We start from the raw sequence: 27,424 nt of genomic DNA on the forward strand, positions 1-27,424 counted from the left end.
TGGTGACACAGCTATGCACAATTAGATGCCAAATGCAATCATTTCCCAATCTAAAATTTGGTCCACCGTGATGATCTCCCTCAGATAAGTGCATCTGACTAACACGTCTGCCATTTTAAGTTGTTGATAAATTCAGGCTCACTTTAACATAAACTAGCTATCCTGGTTAGTTTCGCTGACAGACTCCCTACAAGAGGCAGTGGTCCTGGGTTTGAGGCTTCAAACAAGACAGTTATCTTTAACAAGGAACATGAGATGAGATGAAACTCAACATGCTTTTTTTCTGCAGCTGTATAGCAGCTGCTCAGATGACTTTTAACTCGTTACCACTTTGCTTCATTGGAGAAGCTGCGTTCTCCATGACAAACCGACAGCCCAAGGCAGGATAAACTTAGTCTTAAATCAGGTATTAAAAGCATCTGGATGTAAGAAGTTAGAGACAGCAGGACTCTGCTCAGGGTTCACTAATCGCTTTGGTTTTATTAAAAAAAAAGAAGAGAAGTTTACAGTCGAAGGACAAAGCACCACAACACATGGTGCAACCTGATGCTGGCTGCAACCATATGCAACATCTTTTCTTTCCACTGCATGTAACCTTGTGTGCTATGTAGCATTATTACTTGTGTTTGTAATACATAAAACACCAATTGGTGCTTCATGGTGCATAATTATTGCTCGTAATGTTGTTCAGAAATGCTTGCTGCAAGCCACAAAGAGTGCTTCGAGAGCCTGTGATTTAAAATTTACTCCTTGACATGATTTGCCAATGATGTTATGCGCTAAATGTACAGCTACACGATACTAAATGCAGAGGCACACTTGTGACCGAACATGTAAAATGGTTTGAGCATCCAGGAAGAGTAGTCTGTCTGTACTGAGCTGGGCCCTATCTAGAATGCTCGAGGCTCACAGAAAATAAGGACATCCAAAGAGTTGCAGACAACATGAAATTCAAGGAGAACCCCGTCAAGGAAAACCCCGTCACTGTCGAAAAAAATTCAAGCCATTACTTACAAGATCTGCTTTACATCTCTTCCTGTACTAAGTTACAATAAGTATCAGCCATTAAATTATGCAAAAAGAAAGGCAAATGGGCTCCAGAACTCTTGCTTCCACGGAACACAGGTTACCAAAGGAGGGTAATAATACTAATGTAATATTAATGAAGATTTGAAACAGAGAACGCCATCTCTGTACAAATTTGGGCACAACAAGCCTGACAGTCTCAGAAAACCAAACTTGTATAGGGTTCCCTTAAAAGTCATCCAAGGCTCAGTGCATTAAAACAATGTGAAACCCACATAAAGCACCAATTTGAATGCAAAATAGCCGTGATTAGGAGACACTCCCTGCACATGTGTCCGACAAGAGACTCAACCATAACAGCAAAAAAAAAACGCTGAGCCTTCACGGAAGAGTCTTCGGGATATAGCACATGCACATGCCATCGTAGTAACGTCGCTGTCTGCACCTCAATTGCTGGCGAGGACAGCAAATTTTTTGTTTATCTCTTGCAGTTCCAAAGGTAGGCAGCTTATGTTAAAAAAAAACCATAGTGGTTCTACATCTACTAATTCATCCCAGGCTGCAACCACTACCAAAGCATAAGATGACATACCTGTCTCCACAGGTTCACAATGTGCTGGTGAAAAAACATGAACGCACCTAGTGCAACCGAAGATGAAATGATAAAGGCTGGGAAACTGCTCTCAGGCCGAGGCAGTTGACAGTGAACCCTTGGCACTTGTCGTCGACTGGAAACTGATGTTGTGCGGTGTCATGCTATGGGAGTTCTTCATGGAGTCGATGGAGTGATGAGAGACAGATCGTGATGCGTTCAGGCTGCTCAGAGTTCCGAGCTAGAAAGAAAGAGTGTCCCCAATGAACATGGAAACAAAAACTTACACTGACAAAGAAAACTGATGCTGAAAAGCTGGAGACTAATAATGACAGGAAAGTGACAAGCACTTTTGTCTAACACAAGGAACACATGCGCAGTGCCAACAATAAACCAGATCAGTACGTCTCAGATGCAAACAATCAAGTCTCACACACCTCTTAACATTCAAACAGGCTAGGCCACATTACCCTCTTACCAAACGCAAACTGTCGACTAGGCAAAGGCAACATTTCAGCCGCAATACAGACTTGTGCCTGTGAGTTAACGTTGGTTATCTACTTCCACGCACACTTCCGGTAACATGTCTGAAGATGATGATGAATTTTTATGGTGCAAGAGCAGCTTTGACCTAGGGGCACCCCATGGCACAAGCTATTTTTCGTTGCACATGGAAGATTCAGAGACCCATTACCCAAGCAAGCTTCAGTTTCACTTTTCTGAGCTTCGCGCCAGCCCCCAACCAACCCAGCCAACCAACCCATCTACCAGCCAACCAACCGAGCTAAGCACTGTTTCAGATGCTGATTGGCACATCGCTAGTGTCTTCTTTCCCTATTTCTTTTCCTCGCTGCTTCGGCGCCGCTGAGCCATTGCCTTCGCTTCCATCTGCATGGTTCCATTGCAGAGCGCCGAAAATGTGCTCTAGTCAGTTGCCATTCGGTGTTTGAGTGGTGAAGACTTCACGTACGCGATGGTGCCACTTTTGATGAGTGTAACGCAGTAGCGGTAGAACTACACCGTATTGCACCATGAAGGATGTGGGATGCTACCGGCAGTATGTACACTATAAAGCACTGATGAAAATGTGAAAACTAGTCAATGCTGCACTGTTTGCATCGCAAATCAGCCAACCACTGCCTAGTCTTTCACCAAATAAATTTATGGACACACACAGTTCTTGAGTATTTTTTTGGTGTCTTGCAGTAAGTTGAACGTTTCCTCTGTCCCTTGGAGTTTGAATTGAGCTTTTACTGTCCCGGCTTTGATTTCCACGCCTTTCATTAGTACGATATTTCAATATAAACAACGATACTTGGTGGTCCCACGAAGTGTGTTATATCGAGATTTCACAGTAAAACCAATTTTCTATCACTTTGGAATATCCTGACACAGTCGTCCTGTGCATGCTGCCAACAACCATGGTCTTACCACATGTTGCGGCCTGCAAGTCGACCCCCTTTCTTTTTTTACAAAAACAACCATCCAAAATTGGGGTGGGGGGGGGGGCCTATACACAAAGGCAACCTATTTGCCTATTTGTGGGGCCTAAAGTAGTTTCGGCCAAGCCGGCGGTAGCATGTGTCCCGTGCCAGTGCCTGTTTCCGGCAGGATGCATTGAACACCATGTGTAAAAAAAAAATCGTTTTTTCTTGTACAAATTAGTGCTGCTTACAAAAATTCGGAATATGCGCCGTTTACCACTTCACTGCACCAGTGATGGCTTTATCAGACTAGCGGTAGATGACGCGAGAGCAAACTTCTACCAATCTCCGGAGCTTGAGTTGCGGCAATATCAGGGACTACAGGACCGATGGCAGTTTGGTTTAGTGCTAGTCAGTCGGGTTGTACACGAATATGGATGGCAGGGTGAGGTGCTGATTTATCACCTTTGATCTCCATTTGTAAGAGACTGCTGGCCATGAGATTGCATCGTTATGCACGTATTGCTTTTGCATGCATGCCACAACTGGGCGGGGGTGTTTACGCCAACTTATATTTGAACTCAACGTTTTTCTGGTCAGCAAGGGCTGCTTGTTGGGGTGGGGGGTTGGCTTATATTCAGAGTCGACTTATAGCGGCAATATACAATGCATTAAAACATCACATCTTCTAAAGATACACCAAGTGAAAAAGAAATAGAATGCACTCAGTAAAAAAAAAAAAAAGCATCTCTAGGTTAGACTTAATACACCTTTCTATGCAACAGCATGAGCATGGTTCCTGGCACATAATGGCTGTTACAATGACAATTAAGAATAGGCAATATTTTGCCTACCAAAGTATATGAGACCAATTCAAGTAAGTTGAATAACTGATAACTGAAACACTTTGGGAGTACTATTTAATATCATATACACACAACACAAAGATGGTTGACATGTATCAATCAAATGCAGGCTGTTCCAATTAGTTGTACAATCAAACCCAATTATATCGAACTTCGTTAGATCGTATTACTCTTTATACAGAATAATTTCTGAGCAACTTAAAGCTACAACATGAATGTATAGGAAAATGTATGGCTACATCCTACAAAAATTAGCCGTCAAATCCGACAGATCGAACTTCCCTCAGCACACCTCTAGAGGTTAGCTTTCCCGCATGAATCTGTGGATGCTGTGGCACTATGTAGCGCGTACGATGATGATAGCACAGTACCGCCGCCTAGTAGCGCCCCCAACCATGGCAATTAGTTGTGGCCGCGGTCACTAGATGGTGCTCCCTATGACAAGCAGATGACTGCCAGCAGTAATTTTGGGGGTGCGATGATTATGCGGGGAAAAATTTTTTTCCAATTTTTGATAGCCACTGTGGGGGGTGCGAGCATTACGCGAGTAAATACGGTATATTGAATTACCGCTTATAACGAATTTTTCCGCCGTCCCGCTCACTTAGTTATAACGAAGGATTACAGTATTTCGCTCGGTAATCAGCACACAGTAAGTGGCTATTATAGAAATAGTTTTTTTTTCCATATCAAGGTGTTTGTATGTTGTTCAATTTGCTGCTACTTTAATATCAAACTTGTACGCATTTTTTTGTGACTTCGATATATGCGAGTTTGTATGTACCGCAAGAGCATAGCTGAATGTGTTTGTACACGGATATATTCCTCCAACTAGGCAAAACAATAAAGTACTGCAAAAAGCCTAACACATGACATTTAACCAGGCACAATCTTCTCTTCAGTTACAGAAACAATTTTTTTCCAGCAACATGCTGATTGTGAGCCATTGTGAGCCAGCTTATGCAAAAACTAGGCATGGGTCATCTTATATTCCAAGAGGGCAAGTGTCACAGAAAAAACTGAAACCAGCAACAAGTACTAAATGGCTGAGTACACATGATGCGTGCTATGATATATTTTGCATCAGAGTTCCTAATAAACATTTTTCCGCAATCTCCTCCTCTTTGATATTTGTACATTTGTACAGGCCCCAGATGCCCATATGCATTTATTTATTCAATACTGCCACCTGCCTTATCGTGGCCTATGCAGGCGGGTACTTCTGAGTACAGTCGAGCCAGCCTATAACGAACATGACCGTCACGCGGCATCCGTTCGTTATATCCCAAAGTTCGTAGTAAGTGGACATCTTTAAAGACAGTTGCTTGTCAAAACAAAAAATTTTTTCTTTGCGAAAAATTCCGCGATGGACGTCTGTTTTTGCAGTGCAGATCCGATGAGAGGTTTCCAGTTTATTTTAAGCAGAAGCGTGATATCTCCGAGGCCCTTGGCATAGACAAGTTGTCTTAGGCTCTCTATGTAGCTCATCGCTACACACGCGCTTATGGATGCTGGCCCCGAAGTTTCATCCTCATCTGATTCCTCCGCGTCGCTCTCGCCCTGCACTTCAGAAACGATGCCCTCGTCCGTGCACGGTTCCGCGGTGACGACGTCGTCATCGACAGAAATAAAATCATTCCAACCAATGTCGTGACCCCCCATGTCGGAGTCGACGACACACTGCCCACAAATCGCCGCCGGGCTGGCTATCTTCCGAAGCATCAGGCTCGGCATCAGACATTGCGTTGACGAAGCTGGCCTTGCGGAAGCAGTTCCACACGCCAGTGGCCGTCACGTCCGCCCAGGCCACTTTCATCATCTCTACCGCTTAATACAATAGAAATGGGCACGGTGTTCCCATCCGCCATCCCAAATTACAACCAGGGCCCGAGATTAGAACGAAGCCAACGAAACGTCCGCACCGCAACAAAAGTGACAAAAGCGCGCGATGGGTTACACACACGCGCAACGTGCACAGGCGGCAGTCAAGCCAATCAAGCTAAAGATACAAAAGCACAGTGCCAGTGGAGAGATAATGAGGGGCGTCTGTGAGCGTCACTGTAGCCACCTCTTGGCCCCCACGGAAGGCCTACTTCACGGAGCGTGGCCTCCGCGATCGGCACCGGCGGCGGCGCGGTTGATTGCGGCAGCCACGCATGGATTTGCAAGAGAGTGAGGAGAGGGGAGCGGAGTTGCGAAGAGGGGCGGGAGGGCGATCTTAGAAGGTGCGTCGGCGGGAAAAGGGTAGCTCGCTTAGGAGCGGCACGAAACGGGGCGGGCAGTTCGCCTGCAATGAGGCTCGGGAAAACGTACCGCGCACCGGGCGCACAAAGGGGTCGGAGGCAGGTTATCTCACACCGCGGTGCCGGATTTACGCCGTCCGTTCGCTGTAACCGATCAGCAGGGCTTAATGACGTTCGTTATATGTCTGATTTTGTACCATTGAAACAATGTATATTTTGACGGTCGCGCAGGTCTCGTTTGTTATAAGCGAAAGCGCGTCTTAAGTGGGGCCGTTATATGTGGGCTCGAATGTATATCAACAGACTTGCATGCCCCTTTGACATTTAACGTAAAGGAAGTGTTGAACATATCCAGAAAGTAAGGCTAGGACATAGAAACAAAGCCGAAAACTATGGGTATATAACAGTCTAACACTACTCTGCATGGACTGAAAGAGCAGAAGGAGATTTGGCATTATCAATAAGCTGCACACACAGAATGAGACATGTATTGAAAAACTGACCACACTGTTACAGAGTACAGCCATGCACGAGATGGCATTATACACACATTTCTGACTTAGTCGTGATTAAAAATAACTTGCGGCAATGTAGCATCTGTTAATAAAGTGGGGTATCGTCTGTCTTATTCTGAAAAGTTCCCACCATTCAGATACGAGGTAGAGCATACACAATCTTAGAACACGTAATCCACACTTCTGATTCATAATCCTCCTGAAATGTTCAGCAACTAGCGCCAATTCATCATAAAATGGGAGCTATAGCATAAGCGAAGGCTGCATAATAGAGGCTCCACTGTATTAGGTTTCTTCAGCCTAGACAGAAGTAATCCTGTCCCCAAAGGTGCTCAAAATAAAGAGGCAACAGAAGCCCACAACGTGTCATTGGATAAAACGAAAAAAAGAATATTTGTCGCATCATGGCACTTTGTGAGCATGCTGTGGCCACTTTTTTGCACGGCAGCCTGTGAGGTTGTTCAAAGACAGCATGTAAAAGTAATGCGTAGTGTAGGACACGTTTGGTACAGCAAATCAACCTCTGCCAGTATAACAAAAGTGGCACTTTTTTTTTTTGTGCACCTCCTTACCTTCAATTTTGCCATGTCCTCAAGCCTGGTGATGTCCGTTAACTCCTGATAATTAGAGTACACGATGAGCCATGCAAATACCTGAATAGAAGAAAAATTGAAGAAAAGAACATTTTAGTGGATAAACCCGCAGAAAATGACAGATGTACTCCGTGCAGTAAGACGAATTTACTTCTAGACCAATACCAATTTCTCCCTCTATGTTCATGGGAAAGTGTAGATACCGTATTTACACGATTGTAAGTTGACCTATTTTTTAGAATTTGAAAATCCGAAGTGGGGGGGGGGCACTTACAATCGAAACGAAAACATCGCACTATAAGTAAAGGCGAGACAAACGAGATATCAGGCATGCTACAGCGTGGTTGCATTTTTGCTGCGTGGCTCCATCGCATTGCTCTTGGTGCTGGCCTTGAGCAGCTGCTATGTCAACGTGTAGAACTAACATACCCTCCCCGGGCGCGCGGGCGCCGGCCGATGGCGGCTATCGATAAACAGCAAACTGGCACCCTATACGTGGCTGCTGACTGCGGTTGCTGATAAGCGGCGGCGGCTCAATAACCCAATCGCGCTCTAAGAGAAACTCAAGCGTCCAACAAGTTTTCTTTTTACTTTCAAATGCATGCTCGAAGCTCAAGGGAGCGCTAATAGTTGATGGAAGGGCCGCTGTTCCAATCGATGAGGCACCCCCACTCGGACGACGGCAGCGGTACCGGGGAGTGGAGATAGCAGACGGAAGAGCCGACGCCATTCACGTGTAGTTTCTCTTTGGCTCTGATGCATTTGACTGCTGCCGGCCGCATTTCACAAGATTTTTATGTAGTGCTTTGTCAGTGATCATTTGTCAGGCTTCTGGTCAGGCAAGCGACCGGCGCTCGTTCACCGCTACATTCAAGATGGCTGCCATTTTTTACACTGAAGAAACGAACAGCCGCGTGCCGGGCCGCAAGTTCGATGTTCACAACGGGTGATACAGGTGTGGCAGCTGCAGCAAGAAAAATTTTCAGCTGTTCCATGCGATGTCGTGATGTGGTGTTAGTGAAGTGCGGGATTTCGCTGGACGACGACGTTAGAACGATGTGCTGTGGGACCACAGCAGCAATCACAATGCCAGCACTAGTGAGTACGATGGCACAAGTGTGGGGACGAGTAGTCCAGTGACTAATACATTTTCATTTTGGAATGTGTCCACCGGCACGACCGCGCACGGCAGCCAAGAGCAGCTGGCGATAAACCGGCGCCGCTGGATAATGCTATCGCGTTCAACTACTCAAGGCCAAGCTTAAACTACCTCGGAAGGCTTTTTCTATTTTTCGGAAATGTGATGTGCAGGGGGGGGGGGGGGGGGGGGGGGCGACTTACATTGGAGTCTACTTACAATCGTGTAAATACAGTACTTTCCTCAGGCAACTACAGTGCTCCCTTGAATGAAATCTGCTCCATATGAGCCTTTTCAATTAGGCCCTTTTTTTTTTGGATGCACTGTAATCACGCCCTCAAACCATTTCTGGTCTGAAGTTGGGCATAACAAGTGGGCATAGTGGCACCTTGCAGGTGAGGCTTTCGCTGTACAAAATAGAGCAGTCTCGACTGTGCGATGATCGTAAATATGAAATTCAGAATGATACGAACTTGTAAAATTCCCTAGGTGGAGTGCACTGAGTACAATGTGCGGAATTTCGGATGTTCCAAACATTCACCCGCGCCACTACTGATAATATAAATGAATGCGGCCCACACATCGCTGGCACCACAATCTGCAGTCTTGCGGCACCCAACGCAACTAACAAGAGGCGGCGCACAGCCGTACATTATTCCCATTGGTTGCTGACACATCTGCATGAAAGCATTTTCAATGCTTCTAGATATGGATTTTGTTTGTTTGGGTGATGCCGATACTTTTTATGACCCCTTGAGATTCAACTCATTGAGATTTTACTGTACACAGGTCTCTGGGGCACCCTCTTTGTTCGTTAGATAGTTTTTGGCAAGACAACCGTATAATTGTTCCATTGGCTGGATTAAGACTGTGCTGCATTTGCTTCTCTGTCGAGCAAAAAACCGCGCCGCATGCATGCAGCATGTGTCTCCATAAGAAAAACATGGCTACTGATGTAATGCTACTGATTTTTGTAATCGTATCTTGTGTGCCCATCTAGGCATTGCAGTTTCAGCTGATTACAGCAGAGGCCTCATCACTGATGAATCCAACATGCAATAGTCACATGGGGGGTAGAAGTGTGGGCTAGCTGGTTGTGCGCGTTGCAAAACAGCTCAAATGATATGCATGAAAACGCAAAGTCGCATGGTCAGCTGTAATGTGACTGCCGATCATGGTGTTGGCAATTGCGAGAGCAGCGCTCAGTGCTCCCACGTGCGGTCAGGGCTCCCGCATTTGCATCATCAATAGTGGTGTAGGAGGGTGTTCGGAATATTCAAAATTCTGCCCACTGCACACAATGTACTCAGGCCAAGGAATCTTGTAAATTCGTATCATCCTGAAATTCGCTTCAGCCGCGATCGTGTCATTGAGGCTCTACTGTATTAAAAGGGTACAGAACAAAATTTCAAACGCAATCAAACGATATGATTAGTTTCTTGGGCTTAAGGAGACGCGTTCTAGCAAGCATTGAGTGCAACATAACTGAATACGATTTTGAATGTTGCCCGCGGAGCCGCTTGGCATTTCCAACCACACCAAGTAACGTCAAAATGCACTTTCCCAAATTATTTTGACGTCATCGACCACGGAGGTTCTTCATAAGGACAACCAGTGCTTTCCGGAGCCACTGACATCGTCAAGATTGTGGTAGTTCAGGCTGGCTGGTTGACCATGACAACATGGTGCACTTCAGTGCTGGCGCCGACCGAAACCAGAACCGCCGGTACAAAATTATTTGTAATCAATTATTAATGCTGCACACAGGTGTTTTGATCTCATTATCAAAGTTACGAGGCCCAAGGGCCTCTTTTAAGGCAAAGATATGGACACCAAAAAGCTTTGTGTCTGTACACCTTTAAGCATTTTGTACAAAAACAAGCAAGAATGCATCCTGCTTTATTACTCCAAAGAAAAAAAGAATTCAGAGTCCACCTGTACTAAAAATATGCGACGATTATTAGAAAAACATTACAGAGTCTATTGGTGTGATTCGACACATTCAAATTCTTTTAGAAACCATAATTGATGATTAAGATAAATAAAGATGTGGAAAGCAGGACAAGTTCGAAACTTACATTGGCTGCGATAAGAAGAATCCAGATAATCAGGACAGCTTGATGGTACGAGTAGTAGAGGTCCTGAAGAAAGAAAAGCTAGATCAGAGGCATACGGAACAGTCCACAATATATTGCAGAGTTGAACCTTGGTGAGCACACTTTAAAGGCATGCTGCCAGGATCAGTCCAGCAAGTTTCCAACTCTGTGCTGCTGTCCAACTGTACCAAAAACAAAAACTTGAGATATTGAAGTCAAGCCTTAGAGCAAGCCTGTTTTGTTATTATGTCATTCTAACTGACATATTACACGAGACATTTGTGTATGCACTGCTCAAAAGAAAACAGTGGATACCTTTACTCCCTTAGAGAGTGGGTCTCAAGAGCAGGTTGGCACAGGCATTTTCAGGGTCCCAAAGCCCTTGCTTCTTCGATTTTGACACCATAACACCAGCATGTGCACCAGTTGCCAAGCTACACCTCACAAAGGTTGAAAAACTGTTCTCCCATGTGCTATGTTTCTGGTGCAGCCAACTCAGCCACTCACTCCTACGATGAAATCTCCAGTTCCCTTTTTGTAGTGCTCTCCTCCCATTTACATTCTTGTGCTCTGTACCTTATCAGTGCTACTTTCGAGGTTACCATCTCCAGGTTCATGGTTACCTAGTAAGAGACAAAGGAGTTTGAGACTGAATGAATGATTATTCTATTTTTATACGAGCCCTAGCATATAAGGCACACTGTAGAGGCCCTGGATTGGCTTAGCCCATGCAGGGTCCTTTACTATGCATTGGTATCACAGTGCATGTAATCACAGTACATGGAACTTTAGCTGCTGCACAATGCCATTAACATCGAAGAAAGTCCCGTATTCCCCTTTTATTGAAAAAAAAAAAAAATCTGCCGGTTTTTATGTGTTTAAATAAGCAAGTTCATTTCATTGCCACAGTCAAAAATCGTATTCTGGCACTAAAAACATGCTGCGGAGACCCTACCCTGCACAACTTTCCAAAGCATGTGGTCTCTATAACCTTAGCAGGCCCACAATGGATCCCAGTTCCAAACCGCTGCGTTATAATGTAAAGCAGTACCGTTCTTACACAGTAGCCTTACTCACTACAACCCCATTACTTAACAATACACACTGCAAAGCTGTCAACTGTCCCTGCTTGCTGGCCAAATTACAAAGAGAGAAAAAAAAGCTGCACTCAAAAAATTGCAAAAATTCAATTTTCTTCTACAAAGTCATCAGTGATCCATTACTGCCAGCTGGATTACGTCTACTGCAAGAAAAAATCCTCTCTCGATGATCTTCCATCAACCTTATCCTCTACCACTCACGACAATCCTATTCAAGCATTTCCAAATCTAATCTCCCCACGTGACTTTCAGCTGCTTGTTATCACAACCAGACTACATCATTCTTTCTTGACGTGCACAAATAGTATCAGCATTGGGATGAGGAGTAGTTACTATTAAGAATACTTACATTGCAAATAGAGCGGAAAATAATTGCAAAGAATCTCCATGCACTGAACGTGAACATTATGAACAGCCATGGGCGGAACTTGGCCTCTTTCTCCTGCAAAAAAATTTAACCACTTATTTACTTCGATGAACTCTTCAGCACACTGCACTTCACAAGATTGAACATAAAAATGAAAGCACTCTTCATATAGTGAAGACATCTTAAGGGAAGACTAAAGGGGAACACAACTGGTGTCTTCAGTTGACAGCACTTGTGGAGTTTCCTGCGCACTCTCGCAGTGCCGCACGTTACAATGGCCATCATTTGTGCAGTATTGTAAGTTAGGCTGGAATGAGTAGGACACGAGTGCGTGGCACTGTGCCGCCATGGAGATTGATGATGGAGTGTGCTGGAAGCAATCCCGTCGTGCAGCACATGCTAGGAGACACTGTGAAATGAGAACACTGATGACGCAGCGGATTTCTACAAGTGACGACAAAATGCAAGCTTCACCAAGCCAAAGAGGAGTGCTGCGTTGTGTTTCATGCCATATAAGCGACTAAGGCTATCATGTGCCAAGCACATGGTTGAAGTGTCTTTTTGTTTGACAAAGCAGAGATGAACCATCTCAAGTCGGCATATTTTAAAGAAATGTCAAATACGACAGCAGTTTGGAAGCGTTTACTTGTGCTGCAATCATGAACTTGCCGGCCGATGACCTATGTGCCTTCACCTTACGAGAAAATTATTGGGAAAAATTAATATTTTTCAACCTACCACAGCTCATGCAGCGGACGGCTGAGAGACATCTGTTATTACTCTGTACCTACTGGCAACGTATACACACAAAGAAAGATATGAATAAAGCAACAGTGTAACGAGCTGAGATTGCAACTGAGAATCGTGATCAGATAATTTCGGCACTTACTACAGCAGATGTTCGACAACGTATGCATCAAATCCAGTAAGTATAACCCCATAGCGTGGCATGTTGACAAGCTTGCACCACCATAATTGCAGCATTTCGTGAGCGTGTATGTGTGCGTACGTCCCGTGTTGACCACTGATTTTGCAAATGCTGATCTGGTTTAAGCATGGCACCTTGTGCTGCGAGCCCTTACAAAAATCTGCAGCCTTACTGAGTTTCGCATTACTGAAGTGCTTGCTGGCAATTGTACAAGTGGCTGACCACAGTCGTCGGCACGGCATCGTCCACTATAAGGAAGGCCTTCAAGATATGCGAAGACCTCAGAGGCCATCGTGAACAGAGGGAACAAAAACCAATGGCAATCTGCAAGCTTTCCATACGTTCAGATACAGGCTGTGTTTGACGTCACTTCTTGCGCACTGGCACAGAGGCAGTGCATTTCAGCTGAAGACACCTTAAGGGAATATAGATCAAGAAATTATTTATTTATTTATTTATTCAAATACCCTAAAGGCCCTCCACTTTGCACTTTGACACACTTTGCTCGAAACAGAATAGAGAGAGAAAAAAAATACAGACATCATTTTGAAGTACAGTAATAAACAACAACAACACTATAGCGCAATTAGAAAGCGGAAAAATTCGAACAGCTGGGATTAAGAATACAAAAACAATGCAGAAAGGAAAAAAGAAGAATGGAAAAGAAACATCTAGAAGAAGGTAGTGGTATTCAAGGGAGCACAAAAGAAGGATTACTAACTCAACTAGTCTCAAGATTGCAATTACGCTGTACTAAGAACAGTTAAGTCAGAAAATTACACAAAACCAGAAGACATGTGGCAACGCTTCTCTCGAATTCAAGTAAGTACGCCTCACCACCTCTGCATTTCTCACCAGCCAAAATTGCTTCAAGACTTGATCACGTAACACTATATCAAAAACCAAGTAGTACCATCAAAATAAAGCAAAAGCACGACAGTGAGTATTGCCGAGACAAGAGAATTCAAAGCACTGCCTGCTCTGCATTATGACTACAATGCCTGCATGAAACTGTCAAACAGAGCGACTTCAACAGTGTCAGCAAAGTACAAGTTCTCAGTGTCATTCGCACTCCTGCCAAACGGTGAGGCCATCATGTCTTGAGAGGACAGTGCATGCACTAAATACACTTTCAGTTTTAAATGTGCATTTCTCCTCAGCCACAGAGATATTGCACTTAGTGCAACACACTAGAATAATTTAGTTTTTAGCACTGTCACAGTGAACGCATCATCCTGCCCTCAACACACACTTTTAGTTGGGTGTACGCATCACTCACTGCATTGCATATGCTGTAAATGGCGCAAATACATTTTTTGTTGGTCGTGCTGTAGCGTCCCTAAGGTGCACATGTAAACAGTAGCCCCATCTAGCAGCAAGGCATCAAGGCACATCAGTGCTGGGTTGAATAATTTTTTTTTCCCCGTAATTTTTTATAACAGGGGTGGACATATCACGAGCCTTTTTTTTTTTCTTCCAAGAAGAAAATCTATGCAAATAGAAGAAAATGTAACAACTGACTAAAAGCTAGAGAACTGCTTCGACAGGTGTCATTGCTATGAGGAAAACATACTGTATTTAGTTAGGACTAAGAGCTTGAAAATCACATTATCTGAAAAAAAAAAAAAAGGGCTAGTTGCCGCTCATATCTCTACCTGTGGACAAGAGTGTGCAAAATAACAGTGAGCCACTGCCATTTCGAGCGAGCAATCACATCAAAGAATGCAGCGGCAACATGTATTTATCCAAAGCAGGCAAGCAGGGTGCCGCCATCTTGACAACGCATCCTGTAACATGCTTGTAGCATGTGCATGCTATGGTGTGTAGTGTCGTACACATGCAAGGTGCAACGAGATACGTAGCGTTCTGCGCATGCACATTCACTACTTGCAGAGTCGCTGTGTACGCCGAACTAAACGTGCCGAATTTCCATTCAACCACTGCTCCCTGATACGGCACCACCAAAGCCGGAAAATGTACCGGGGAGTCTTTACATGCTCCATTTCCAAGAAAGAAAAAAAAAAGGAATGCAGCACATGACTACACCGCGCTTGAGATGAAGTAGACAAGTTCAACTAATACTGTTCTTTAATGAATGTGGTGGTAAACTGCAATGAGCCAGAGCCACTTTCCATTATCCCTCCCGAACTTATTTCCAATCCACTAAAGTTCCTTCCATGAAGTCTGCTACTGCTTAAACAATACAGAAATTGGAGACATAGGATTAAGAGCAGGTGAAGGCTTTGAGAAGAATTTTCTGAACCTGTTTCGATGTCTTTCAAACGAAAAAAACAAAATCTTGCAGCACTCACAATTTTATGATCACAAGAATATTGAAACCATGCTCTGATAAGCTCCAATTTAATTTGAAGCAATTCAAACTAAGCTGACAAAAGGGACTTGACCAATCAAGACCAAAAAAAATAAGCAGTACAATCCAGACAAAGTGCTAATAGTCAACCACTTCACTGAAGTCCCGACTAGTGTACGGAATTCAACCCAGCAGCTGAGCCAAAGTTTGGTTAGTGTACAGAATCTAACATAACCCAGCTGAGCAAAGTCTATTTGAAGCCATCAAAAACACCGAAGGCCTAGCCATTGAGAACTGGTGGCTGCAGCTTAAGCACACAACTGACAGTGACTTCATGCATTACAAATTTTTTAGGAATGTGATGCACTTTTGTACAAGTACCATAAAAGTGACTCACTTCACTTCCAAGCTTCAAGGCACTGAGTAAATTGTTCTTAGCCCTCTTGCAATGTCAATCATAATTAGACAGGCTCGCTGAACAGCCAACAAACAAAATAGCCCTTTGGAAAAGTCGAAACAAATTGCACATGATGACATAAATTTCGGGGGCACAAAATGACAATCGAGCTATAGTACAGATAAAGTACAACCATCTGACTTTGATCTTACATCTGCTGATGGATATAAATGAAAATTCTAATTAATACATAACAAAGTCCTTACCTTTCTCAAGGCCATGACCATCATGACAGATGTTACCAGTAGTGCAACGCTTATTGCAAATGATATCACAGAAACGGTAATCAGCAGGTTTCGAACTGGAAATGAAAATAACGACAAAAATAAAACATCCATAAATCCCCATGAAGTAAAGTGTACCTGGTATATGGGGATGCAGGACAAAAGATTAGCAATGGCACAAGGCTAGCTATCAAATCATGAAAAATATGTTATGACGTTTAAGGGCAACTCCAGGGGGTTTTAATGGGAGAGTATTACTTGACTTATTGTCCGAAAACCCTACCATCATCAGAAACCTATGGCCAAACTGCCACACCCTGGAGCAATAGGCTGCTGGCATTTCCACCCCCACCTACATCAAAGCGCAACTAAGGTGTCGACTGACCCAGGGAGCCAGTTTTACACCTACGACTAAGGTGTCCACTGACCCAGGGAGCCAGTTTTACACCTGCGACTAAGGTGTCCACTGACCCAGGGAGCCAATTTTACACCTGCGACTAAGCTGTCCACTGACCCAGGGGGCCAGTTTTATGCCTTCCCTTTCATCAAAATCAACAGAGTTGAAACCTTCCCCTGGTTGTGAGGAAAGGAAAGGCGCTTAACTGCCTCAATTTGTAGGCGAACCAGCAATTGAGCTGTCCACTGACCCAGTGAGCCAGTTACACTTGCAGTTACACTTGCTCTCACATTTACACATCATAAGAAACGCTGAAGAGCCCCCATAATTTTTTTTTTCAAATATTTTGAGTTGATAGCTACATGAGGTGCTTAGTCCCTCCCTTCACAATAACAATCTCTTCTTTAAAATACCGAGCGGAACCATTCTAAATCAGTGAAAACAGCAAACTGAAACTCAGACCAGGGACAATGCTGCATGTGGCGCAGCGATGACATCATGAACATAATCAACCAGAAAAACACTGGTAATGTTGAATGGCTGAACTAGGAACTGAAAATGATGAGTCCTTTCATAAAATGCCTGAAGTTTTGTTAGTGAAGCGAGGAGTAGATATTAACGGCGCAGGAAATGTTTGTGACGTCAGAAATGCAGTGTTGCCTGTAGACTTAATCCAAACTAAGGGCATAGAAACAGCAAACTTTAAAATCGATTTGCCCCAGAATAAAATGTCGCATGGCTGCCTTACTTGGTGGAAGTAATCAGGGAAGAGTGAAAAATATAGGTCGCATCTAAATATGGTAACCAAGAAAAACCCCTGGAGCTGCCCTTTGAACCTGCCTTGTGTTATGAGACATACAAAGGTGCCTACTAAGCAAAAGTCCTCTCAAGCGAGAGTAACACAATATTACAATTGTGCAAAGTATTACGGGTCTATGCAAAGGCAGAGCAGTTGTACGGCCAGCCTCATGAAGCAAGACACTGCGTGTCAACATTATGAACTGTTTTTTTTTCAGAACTCCCACTTCTGGGCATCTTTAACAGCACTGCATAGAGTAGTGAAACAAGCTGCAAGATATGCACAGGTTGAGATGCTAGGAGTGCATCTCATTGTACTGTGTGATATGTAACACTTAAAATTTCCACTTACAACTTGTAAGAACATAAAGAAAACAGATATAACCTTTAAATCAGAGATGACAGCAATGTGAGGTTAGGTTGTAGACATATCTGCACATGTTGTGGTCAAAAGCAAGTGGTTAAGTTGCAGCTGCTACCTGACAGCATCCTATCAAATAATGGTTAACAGCTATCCTATAACAGGTGACTGTAACACGTGACTGTAACAGGAAACAAGACTGTTTTCTTTTACTTGATATGTGGTGGATAAAATCACTGCAGTTTTAGGCTTGGTACAAAATACCTGTGACAATCAAAGTCACAACCTGCTAGCCCACTGCTCTTTGAAGTGCATCCAGTCTGTTATAACTATCAGTTACTGAAGTGACATGATTGATCCACCAGGATCTACACCTGTAACTACTTTAAGCAACATTCATAAGCAATTCACAAAAGCCTTGCCATGAACAATGCAAAAGCAACACATTAAAAAAATCATGACACTGATTTCATGAGTTACCACGACTATTTCCTTCGTCTTTATGGCTATTGCTTCAATATCAAATTTATAAGGGCTACTCGCGCTATGAATAGCATATAAAGTACTCTGCGCAGCATATTTGTATATGCTGCTAGAAGGAACACCTGCACACCTACACTAAATACATCTACCAGCTTTCATATAGGCATATGGAGAAAACAAACCTTTCAAACTTTAGGCGATGACTTTAAGCCCTATTAAATGTAGCAAAGTGTTGAGAGCTTCAGGTGAATTTTACATATTACTGACAGCTGCAGCAGGTCAAGCTACCTAAAACTAAGGAACACACACAAGGTACACAGGGTGCCGCGCCTCTTTAGCTACAACCCTCTACCATGCTAAGAACCAGCCAGACTGATGCTCAGCATATTGTCACTTCAGCGCATGAAACGCCTTTGCTTCCTTCACATTATACGAGCCATTTATTTTTAGTGCTGTTCATCTTGAAAGCACTTACCATGCTGGTTGCCACTGTACACAAACAAAAAGCTGAACCCAAAGTAGCGGTAATGTGTCGAGCCAGGTGACGCCTCGGCGAGGCAGTATACATCAAAGACTGCCAGTGTGATCATGAAGAAGCTCTCGACCTAAACAAAAGAAAACAATTCTAAGAATGCCAATCGAGCCAGTAACTTGTATGACGCATGCGACTTTCGGAAGCTTCAATTCTAGACGTTAAGCAAGTATTGCGCATACTATTGTTCACATCTAAAACTATTCATTCGCTTTACAGACACTTTCGCTGAAGGCATGGAAAGCAAATCGGGGTGCGATCAAGGATGCGTCGCTGATGTAACTCAGAAACTATGTCACGCTGTGGACGAATATGGGTCCTTGTGACCCAATTTACAACGGCCAACAGCATCACAGCTCAGAGTAACCTAATCACTGCAAGACATCTCGTATTACATAAATGTAGACCTTCACAAAACGGAACGAGTGGAACGATGGCTGCATAGCAGCTCGGAACGCATGAGCGACCACTGACTTGAACACACCCAAAGCGCGTTGACTGACTGACGATCAACTTACGATGGAAAATATTCCAGCGATGTAACTGCCATATTGCAGATCAGTAAAGTACGCTGTTCTTAGTAGCGGACGCCGATGATACCACTTCTGCCGGGACCTGTCCAGCACTGACGGCATTATGTTGAAATTCCAACAGAGATTTTTCAAACTGCAAACGCGTCCCTGCTACACCGAAAAGCAACAGTAGTAGTTGTTGATCACGAAGCGGATGTGACGTACAGGACGCGTCTATTGCTAAGCGTCGCGGCGTCGCTCGCGTAGCAAACCTAAGGGAGCCATGCAGACGTGCAGTAGCTCTAGAGTTTCGAGAGCATCTATTCTAGTTCACTCTTTCGTCGACAGGGCTTCGTCGACAACTGGTTTTGGTGAGGATGAGAATGCTGTGAGAGGCAGCAGGCGGATATTGAGGCGAGGCACTCTGTCACATTTCAACGGAACGCCGATACCTGAGCTCCAATTATTAAAACCTGCATTTTCTTGAAACCAAATTTCAATGATTAGTATGCTTAAGCTTCAATCAAAACTGATGATTGTATGCACGTTCACAAAACAATAAAAAAGTGGCAAAAAAATTGCTTGCTGTATTTTGAAATCATGCCCTTTAAGTTTGTTTCAAAATTTCAAAATAACACAAGATCAATCAAATAAAATACCCGCATTTCAAGATCACAAAAAAAAAAGATGAACAGGGGCCCTCTAACGGCGGCATAAGTGGCGCACTCGACTCCGTCCAAAATCTCGATCTGTACAGGTCTGTATGCGACGAATTGGTCCTCTCGATTCAGGCAATTCCGGTGCTCGCGTCGGTGTGTTTTCTGTTGCCTATGTGAGTGGTTCTGCGCCGTTTAGTCGGAGTTGAAACCCGTTGAGAAACGAGTTTTAGCGTCCTGTATCCCAGAGTAGCAACGCATGAAATGCTGAAGCAAGCACATTACAGTAGCACTGACGATGTCCGTGTCTCTTGTGACCCTCAAGTTGGAAGTGGCCAGTGACTTCCCGATTTTGCCTCACATCAACTACGTCTCGGCGAGAGCTCGAAGACTCGAGTATTGCGCGATTGCACCATTTCAGAGAGGCGAGTGGCATTCAAGCAAGCTTGAGGAGATCAGGGAGGAAAGTCGTGGATGCCGAAAACCGCACGACATTGTGATTGAAACAGTTACAGTCGAAACGGATGAAATGGCCTCGAAACATGCTGCGCGGTGTCAACGAAAGGGAGACCTGGGTGACCGTGCAAGTGCCGAGTCATCTGCTCCCAAAGAGGGCGATCAGAACCAATGCGCGGACTCTGAAGGAAACGCAGATGTGGGAAGTGGATGCGCGGCAGAAAGGTTCAAGCCACCGGCATTGAGCCAAATTCCCTTCTTCAGTGGCAATCATAACGTGGAAGTGACGAAAGGAATACTGCATCTTTTCAAAGAAAACCAGCAGACCTCGTTGGGTGAGACAGAGCGGAGCGAAATGCTATGCATGCTAGCTGTGCCAGCGCTCATGACTCTGCATGACTTGTTGCAGTTTATCGCGCCTGTCAGCGCGCACGTCGAAAGCATTCGCGTCATTCGCGATTCCAAGCCGAACCTTTACATGGTGCTACTAAAGTTCCGCGGCCAAAAGTGGGCTGACGAGTTCTACCAGAATTTTAACGGTGAACGCTTCAATTCCATCGAACCAGAAGTCTGTCACATGGCGTACGTGTCCCAGGTGCAGATGGTTAAAGAAGGCGAGGGAGACGCAGTGCCTGGTCACACTGAGCTCCCAACCTGCCCTGTGTGCCTGGAACGCATGGACGAATCTGTGGAAGGCATCCTGACTATCCTGTGCAACCATACCTTCCATGACGGTTGTTTGGCAAAGTGGGGTGACACCAGCTGTCCTGTGTGCCGGTACTGCCAGACGCCTGAACCAGTTCCGGACAATCATTGCTTCAGCTGTGGATCGCAGGAAAATCTATGGATCTGCCTCATCTGTGGCCACATAGGCTGTGGGCGCTATGTTGAAGCCCACGCTTATAACCATTACGCACGCACGGATCACACGTTTGCAATGCAACTGGGCAACAACAGTGTCTGGGACTACGCGGGTGACAACTACGTTCACCGCCTTGTGCAGAACAAGACTGACGGAAAACTAGTGGAACTTGAAACCTCACGCACGGACAGTGACGAGAAGCTTGACTCTGTGCAGCTAGAATATACCTACTTGCTGACGAGTCAGCTTGAAAAGCAGCGCCGGTACTTTGAGGACTGCATGGAAATGTTTCAGAAAGATAACAATCGGCAGATAAATGAACTTAAGGAGAAGACGCAAATCGCGGTAGAAGAACGCAAAGAACTGGAGCAAAAACTTAGGCAGGTGGGTGCCATTCTGGTGGTAGCACGTCCCGAGTATGTCTGCTGGCGTGCACTGCCATGGTTGATCTTCACGGGATAGCCACAGTGCTGATATTTGCCATTTGCGGGGCTTGCGCATGCCTTCATTTGAAAGCGTACTTTTTTAATCGTGTTTGCATCTTTTAGCAATATGAGTAATTGAAACAGTTGCAGTGCTTTACGATTAGTCTGTGGTCTTCAGTACACCTTAACAGACTTAGCTTAGTATGTAGATTTCAATATGCAGTGCATGGGGGGTCAAATGCGTCAGGATTTTTACTACAGTAGTTGCATAAGGGGCATCCTCCTGGCCACTGTCGCCACCGCATGTCATAATCGAAATCTTCAGCAGTTGCCTGTTGTCTAAACAGAGCATTATCTAACTGTGCCTGAGCCATAGAGGTCACGGAACAAGGAGTGGCGCTCTTAAAGTGCCATCTGTGGATGGGTGGACCACATTGTCTTGTGAGCGGCCAAACTTATGGGGGCTAGTGTGGTCTTTAGCACTGGCGAAGCCATGTACAGATTGTGCATAGATATTGAAGTCCTGTGTGTGATTGTGAGATGTATTGCAGTTTGTCAGATTGCCTATGATTTCTTTCAAGCACTTGCTTCACTTGCAAGGTGCTGGACGTAAGGCCTGTATGTTCCATTGTTTGCACACAATAGAGTTACTTGGTGGATTTCGTTTTGCTCAATAGCATTTACTATTACCTCATCGCTATAGTAGACAAAAAGTTATTTTATGCCTTTTGCTGTGCAGCATCATGAAAACTGCTTAGTAGCTGCCAATTTAAGATGCCATTTATGATCAGGCACGTCACTCAGCTAAAGAATAAAATGAGACAGCATGTTGTTCCACTGCACATGTTACAAGGTAACCTGAAGGTTGCCCTTGAGGAGTTTGCTGTTGTGAAAAAGCTTTGATTGGATTTTGTGCATGTTAATTATATATTACTTTCAGATATGCGGCATCACATGAGCACAGGCATTTGTCACTGAAATGAAGTTTTTTGGGGTTGAATGCAGAAAATGTACTGTCATGCTCGCTACAGCTTGTTATATGCAAATGGTGGCTGTGGGACTGTGCAAAGTGAACTCGTGGCAACAACATGCAACATAGTGTCATGACCTCTTCAAAGGGTTCCGGGTTATCTCATGATCACTGTGTGCAGTTACTGTTGTTTTTAAGCATGTTATTGTCTTTTTCAGGTGACCAAAGACCGAGAATCCATGCGTCGCAAGTCTGAGCAGTTGTCTCAGCAGCTGACCAAGACAAAAGCAGAGCTCCAGGAAGAGAAAGAGATTAACAAGTGCTTGCGTGAAAACCAAGTTGCGTGGCAGTCAAAGCTCAAGGATGTCGAAACTAGGCTGCTTGAACTTCAAGAAACAAAGGACAAAGAAATTAAGGACCTACAGGAGCAAATAAGGGATTTGATGTTCTATCTTGATGCAAAAGAAAAAATTGGTTCCAGCTCAGCCGAGATGCAGCAGCAACTACAGGAGGGCACTATCGTCGTTGGAAATCCTGGACCTTCAGGCACGCCGACACAGAAGCAGCGTAGGCGAAAAAATCGCTGATTGTGACTATGTTGGAGTGAATGAGTGATGACATTTTGTTGAGAGGTGTGAAATGGTAAAGAAAGGACACAGGTAGACAGAAAAGCATGCTGTGCACACTGCTTTGTTCTTTATTTCAGTGCAATATGTGGAGTGCACTATTTTGAAAGGTGTACCTTGGTGTGTTTTTCTTGAACATGACCCTATTGTAAGCTTCCTGCTTACTTTTCTTCTCAAATGGCCCAAGAGTTTGTGCCTTTAGCATAGCTTGTGGAGCTGCTTTCACGAAGGGGAAGCATTGTGCAGTATTCATAAAGCACTGAACTTCTCAAAGGTTGGTTCTTGAATTTAAGGATGCAACGTTTAGGCTACAAGCACTCTGTGCGCCTCGTAAACTCAGTGTTGCTACATTTTGCAGCTTACGCCGCACCTCCAGTGAAGTGACGTTGCTGAGCTGACAACATTTCACTTAGGAGGAAAAGGTGCGGACTTCTTTCTGGCCTTGTGTGTAATGTAAAATGATATGCATTGCTGTTTCTATATTTGCTTTTATTTTTCGAATGGAATTATATCTTTTTCTTTGTGGTCATTAGCATTGTAACACTCACTGGGAAACTTGCAGTGACGTGCACATTTATTATATGTTGCTTAGAAGTATATCCATAGAATATTGTGAACAGGGTTGAGGCTCTTGCACAAAGATATAATGCACTGCTCTTGGGCACACACAAGATTGTAAGTTAATCAGTAGCCTGTGTGTTAAATGGACCTGAACGAGTGCTTCTGTTATCAGTTTTAGGCACATAATCTGTTACATCAGTAGACTTCTGTTATCAGCCTTAAGCGTTGAAAATAAATAACTTGCACTTTCACATGGTCAATGTGCTCATTTGCATTAAAAGGAAAAAAATGGGGGCATCTAAGCAATTCTTATGATATGTAACTGCGAGAGCATTTATACTTGTCGCTGAGTGTATACCTGAGTTGTTGTCGACGGCTTGGAGGGTGAACGTTATTTCGCTGAGTTCTGATGGTCTCGTACTTCGTCAGCAATGAACCGCTGCCTCCAGCCACGCTTTGCTGTCTCCTGTGATGTAGACGCGAGCGATTCAACTTCGGATGATGAAGCCTCCATGAGCCATATTTACATGAAAACTGTCTGGACAATGACCCCTCCCACAATGCACAAGATCAAGGGGTTCAGCTGCTCCTATCTTGAGCCCAGTCTGCTTTGTTATCCAGTTGAGAGGGTATTGTATAGTATGGCAGGGATGGGGAAGGGCACCTCCAAACTTGTTTCCATTGTCAACAGAAGCCCCTTTGCCTTTCTCAATCTGGGGCTGCCTTGTGATGGCCTTTTGATCCAGGAGGGGTGATGACGTCATTTGTGGGCGGAGTTTCTGCCACAGCATTTTGTTGATGGCAGGGTTTTCGCTCAAGGAGCGAAGTGATGCTCTCGCGTTAAAAAGTATATATGAAAATTACTTGTGTCTGCATTCATTAGGCTGAAGCACTTAAAGGTCATAGTTTTGACCATGTGGTAATGGAGACTGCTTCAAGAAGTAGTTGTTTTTCCCAAGCAGGCAACCCAGAACTCCCATGTATGTATGTTGCAGAGGAGTGAGCATCTGAGGTACAGCCAGGAATTCCTTTCAGAGAATGAAGAGGCGGCTGCCAGTGTTTTCTATCTTCAGGGCAGCAAGATGAAACGGAAATTGGTCCGTTTTTGCATAGGTTATGCCCGTCTTTGCCAGGGGAGGGGGGGGGGGATATTGGGGAAGGGGCAATAGGAGAGAAATTTCATTATCCTTTAACAAAGAGCGTCTGCAGCACAACTAGCAAAACTTGTGTCATCAGTACTTTCCAAGCACATTCTTTATATGCATGAAGGAGGCTCAGCCCAGGTATGTCACTTCTAATAGCAACTAAGTCTTGTGCAGTAAAACCTCGTTAATTCGACCCCCTGCTACTTCAGAAATTAGGATAATTCATACTGGCGCCAGAACCCTGTCAATCGCCCATGTAAATCTATAGCGTCGGAAATCTCGCTTATTCGGACGCCCCGGGACTGGATCGATTAATTCGGACCGACTTCCTAAGTGAAGCCGTGGTTAGGAATGACCTGCCGGGCAGGCGGCCGTCCAAATATTCCTCCTCGGGCCTCGACTGCGTGTTTTCCGTGCCCTAGCTCTGACGTGCGCGCTACGGCAGGCGTGTTGTCTATTGGCAGGCTCCGTCGACAGGCTATATCGAGAGTTCGGCCCGTAGTTTCGTATGCGGATCTTTGCCGCCAGGCCGCAGCCAGATAAGAATCTCGTGGACCCAAGACGTCGCCCTCACGTGGGGGCACACTCGGCCCACGTGCCCTAACTTCCAACCCTCAAGTGGCAAATATAGTTGTTTCTCTCCCTCACCCCAGCGCCGACGGCTATCGACTGTGCATACCAGACTTCCAGCGTGCCGAAACTCCGCGCTCGTCACGTGCTGTTCACCGTCTGTGCGGTCAAGCCTTCCGACGTGCGACGCCACGTGCGAAGAAGCTCGAGCGCTGCCGCGTCGCGCACTGTAGGAGGCCGCAGAGACCGTTACCACCATGGAGCAGTTCTGCTGCCGACACTCCCGATAGCGTACGAATTAGAGCATTTGGCCTAATTGAGAAAAAGCGCTGGTGTAGCGTAAGTTTTCGTCTTAAAATGAGCCTGTCATTGCCCAGGTTTCCACCAATTAATACTTTCACGTGAATGTTTTTTTTTTTTGGCAGCGTTTCAGGGCAGTTCGAATATTTCGGACGTTTTCTCTGCACTTTTGAAGTCCGAATTAACGAACCAAGTATTGATTTCAGCTGGTAGCTAACAGAAGGGAATTAAATGAACCTGAAGGTCCATGTCGTTTTTGTGACGGATGTGCAGTTGTGCAAGCGCGATGAGTGCGACTGCAGCCAGGCGTCAGCAACACATCGCAGCCCTATGGGACTACTCAGGCTTTCCTGGATGTGCACGGAAGCAGCTGGTGCGTGGTGGTGGTGGTGAAAGACATTTATCAACCATTAAATGGTTGCAGAGAGGTAATTGGCCCCTTCCCCTCACAATACTAGGCGGAAGCTTAAGCTCGTGTATGTCTCCGATTTGCATACTAATGGACGATAGTTTAGACAAACCTTGCCCATATTACAATGAATTCGTTACAGCAAAGTACTGTATGTGCCCAGAATATATGTCAGCTAAGCTCGTGGTCACCCAACTCCCAATGGTTGAGTTCGAGGCGGAGCCAAGTAACATCTTTCCACACTCTGGCCATGTCCTCACATCAATCCGCTCCCGTTCCTCACTCGTGTATGCCCGCTTCACATCTAAGCCCACCACAGCCCAGTAAAAAAAAAGGAAACATTGGGCCTAATTGGGAATTGGGGTTCACTCAATCGGAACCAAATGGACACATTTGGACACCAGATTGTATTCAAATGGATTCAATAGCACATAGCAATCCATTTGGTTCGTGCAATATAAGTATACAACTGAGAGAAACTGAAGTTTATTGAGAAAAAAGGCGTAGAGGTCGATGGGTGGACACACATGACACTGGCCTGCTACTTCACATGGGGAAAAGAAGGAATCGGCGTGTAAAGTGCAAATGCAAGGTGACGATGTCATTAATGAATTGCGCGGAGTGACTAGGCAAACGGATATGTCCACGCACACCTTCGCTGGCACTCGTCTCTGGCGTAGATGGCAGTGCGTAGCACACGTGGTCCATGTCCTGAAAACACACAAAACATCACTTATGCATGGATCAAAGATGGGTTTCCATGCACACACAACTTAGCACACTCACCTATGGTGGTGGTGGTGAAAATATTTAATCGACAGCTTGGGAGAGAGATTGATGTGACACCGGTCCGAAGTCCGGGACTTTATGTATTGGCGGTAGCCGCTGCCCGCGCTCTCTAGAGGAGTTGATCGAGAACCCCAAGGTTTGAGCTGGACGCAGCCCCCTCCCACACTGCAGTCGTTGGCTGAGCTATTAGTTCAATTTCAGGATTTTCGTGGCATGGCCACACCATTGAGTCCGCCTTCTCCCGCCAGATTCGGCTTTCTTTACCAACAGATGCTGGATCCATGGCGTGTAATGCTCCTGTAGTTTTCGCAGTGTTCTGCAAATTCCATTTGATTCCTAATATTATAAACGGTGTCATCTCTCCCATAAATATAATCCAATTGGCCTTTAAGATTCCAATTGGATTGCAGACAGTCTGGAGTTGAGCTGATGGGTGAATCATTAATATGATGGAAAACAGCGCATAGATACTGGACAAGAGACAACACACATAGGGCGCTTGGACATTCCACGTGGTTCCTAAGATTTCAAATGATGTACCAGTCAAGAAAAAATTTGGGTTCAAATTGTACTCGGGCGTTGCAAATGAGCCAATTAGAAGGTCCAATCAGACGTTCCAAGTGGAATCATTTGGAACCAATTATTTGGTTCCGAATACGCAACTGGAAATTTTCCAATTTGAAACCAATCAT

General features: G+C 44.8%; 2 protein-coding genes across 2 annotated transcripts; one reads left to right on the plus strand and one right to left on the minus strand.

The window, feature by feature from the left end:
* Positions 1-460: 460 nt before the first annotated feature.
* pasi2 (Protein) lies at positions 461-19,181 on the minus strand. The gene is made up of 7 exons (XM_077662644.1): positions 18,970-19,181; positions 18,395-18,524; positions 15,863-15,957; positions 11,943-12,035; positions 10,476-10,538; positions 7,239-7,319; positions 461-1,859 (listed from the first exon to the last, which is right to left on the minus strand). The coding sequence occupies exons 1-7, from the start codon at positions 19,084-19,086 to the stop codon at positions 1,710-1,712; spliced, it is 729 nt and encodes a 242-aa protein (XP_077518770.1). The 5' UTR covers positions 19,087-19,181; the 3' UTR covers positions 461-1,709.
* Positions 19,182-19,366: 185 nt separating this feature from the next.
* On the plus strand, positions 19,367-23,770 carry LOC144128871 (BRCA1-associated protein). Its single transcript, XM_077662645.1, has 2 exons — positions 19,367-21,321; positions 22,551-23,770. Exons 1-2 carry the CDS (start codon positions 19,918-19,920, stop codon positions 22,917-22,919), a joined length of 1,773 nt encoding a protein of 590 aa, XP_077518771.1. The 5' UTR covers positions 19,367-19,917; the 3' UTR covers positions 22,920-23,770.
* The last annotated feature ends 3,654 nt before the right edge of the window (positions 23,771-27,424 follow it).

The sequence above is a fragment of the Amblyomma americanum genome, chromosome 4 (assembly GCF_052857255.1).
Source record: "Amblyomma americanum isolate KBUSLIRL-KWMA chromosome 4, ASM5285725v1, whole genome shotgun sequence".
Classification (NCBI taxonomy): domain Eukaryota; kingdom Metazoa; phylum Arthropoda; class Arachnida; order Ixodida; family Ixodidae; genus Amblyomma; species Amblyomma americanum.

Excerpts from the sequence above, each read along its gene's own strand:
- pasi2 (XM_077662644.1), bottom strand. The coding sequence starts at position 19,086 with ATGCCGTCAGTGCTGGACAGGTCCCGGCAGAAGTGGTATCATCGGCGT. Across the intron at positions 15,958-18,394 it reads GTACAGTGGCAACCAGCATG|TTCGAAACCTGCTGATTACC; the intron begins GTAAGTGCTTTC and ends TTTCATTTCCAG. Across the intron at positions 7,320-10,475 it reads TTCTTCTTATCGCAGCCAAT|GTATTTGCATGGCTCATCGT; the intron begins GTAAGTTTCGAA and ends TCTTCTATTCAG.
- LOC144128871 (XM_077662645.1), top strand. The coding sequence starts at position 19,918 with ATGTCCGTGTCTCTTGTGACCCTCAAGTTGGAAGTGGCCAGTGACTTC. Across the intron at positions 21,322-22,550 it reads TGGAGCAAAAACTTAGGCAG|GTGACCAAAGACCGAGAATC; the intron begins GTGGGTGCCATT and ends TGTCTTTTTCAG.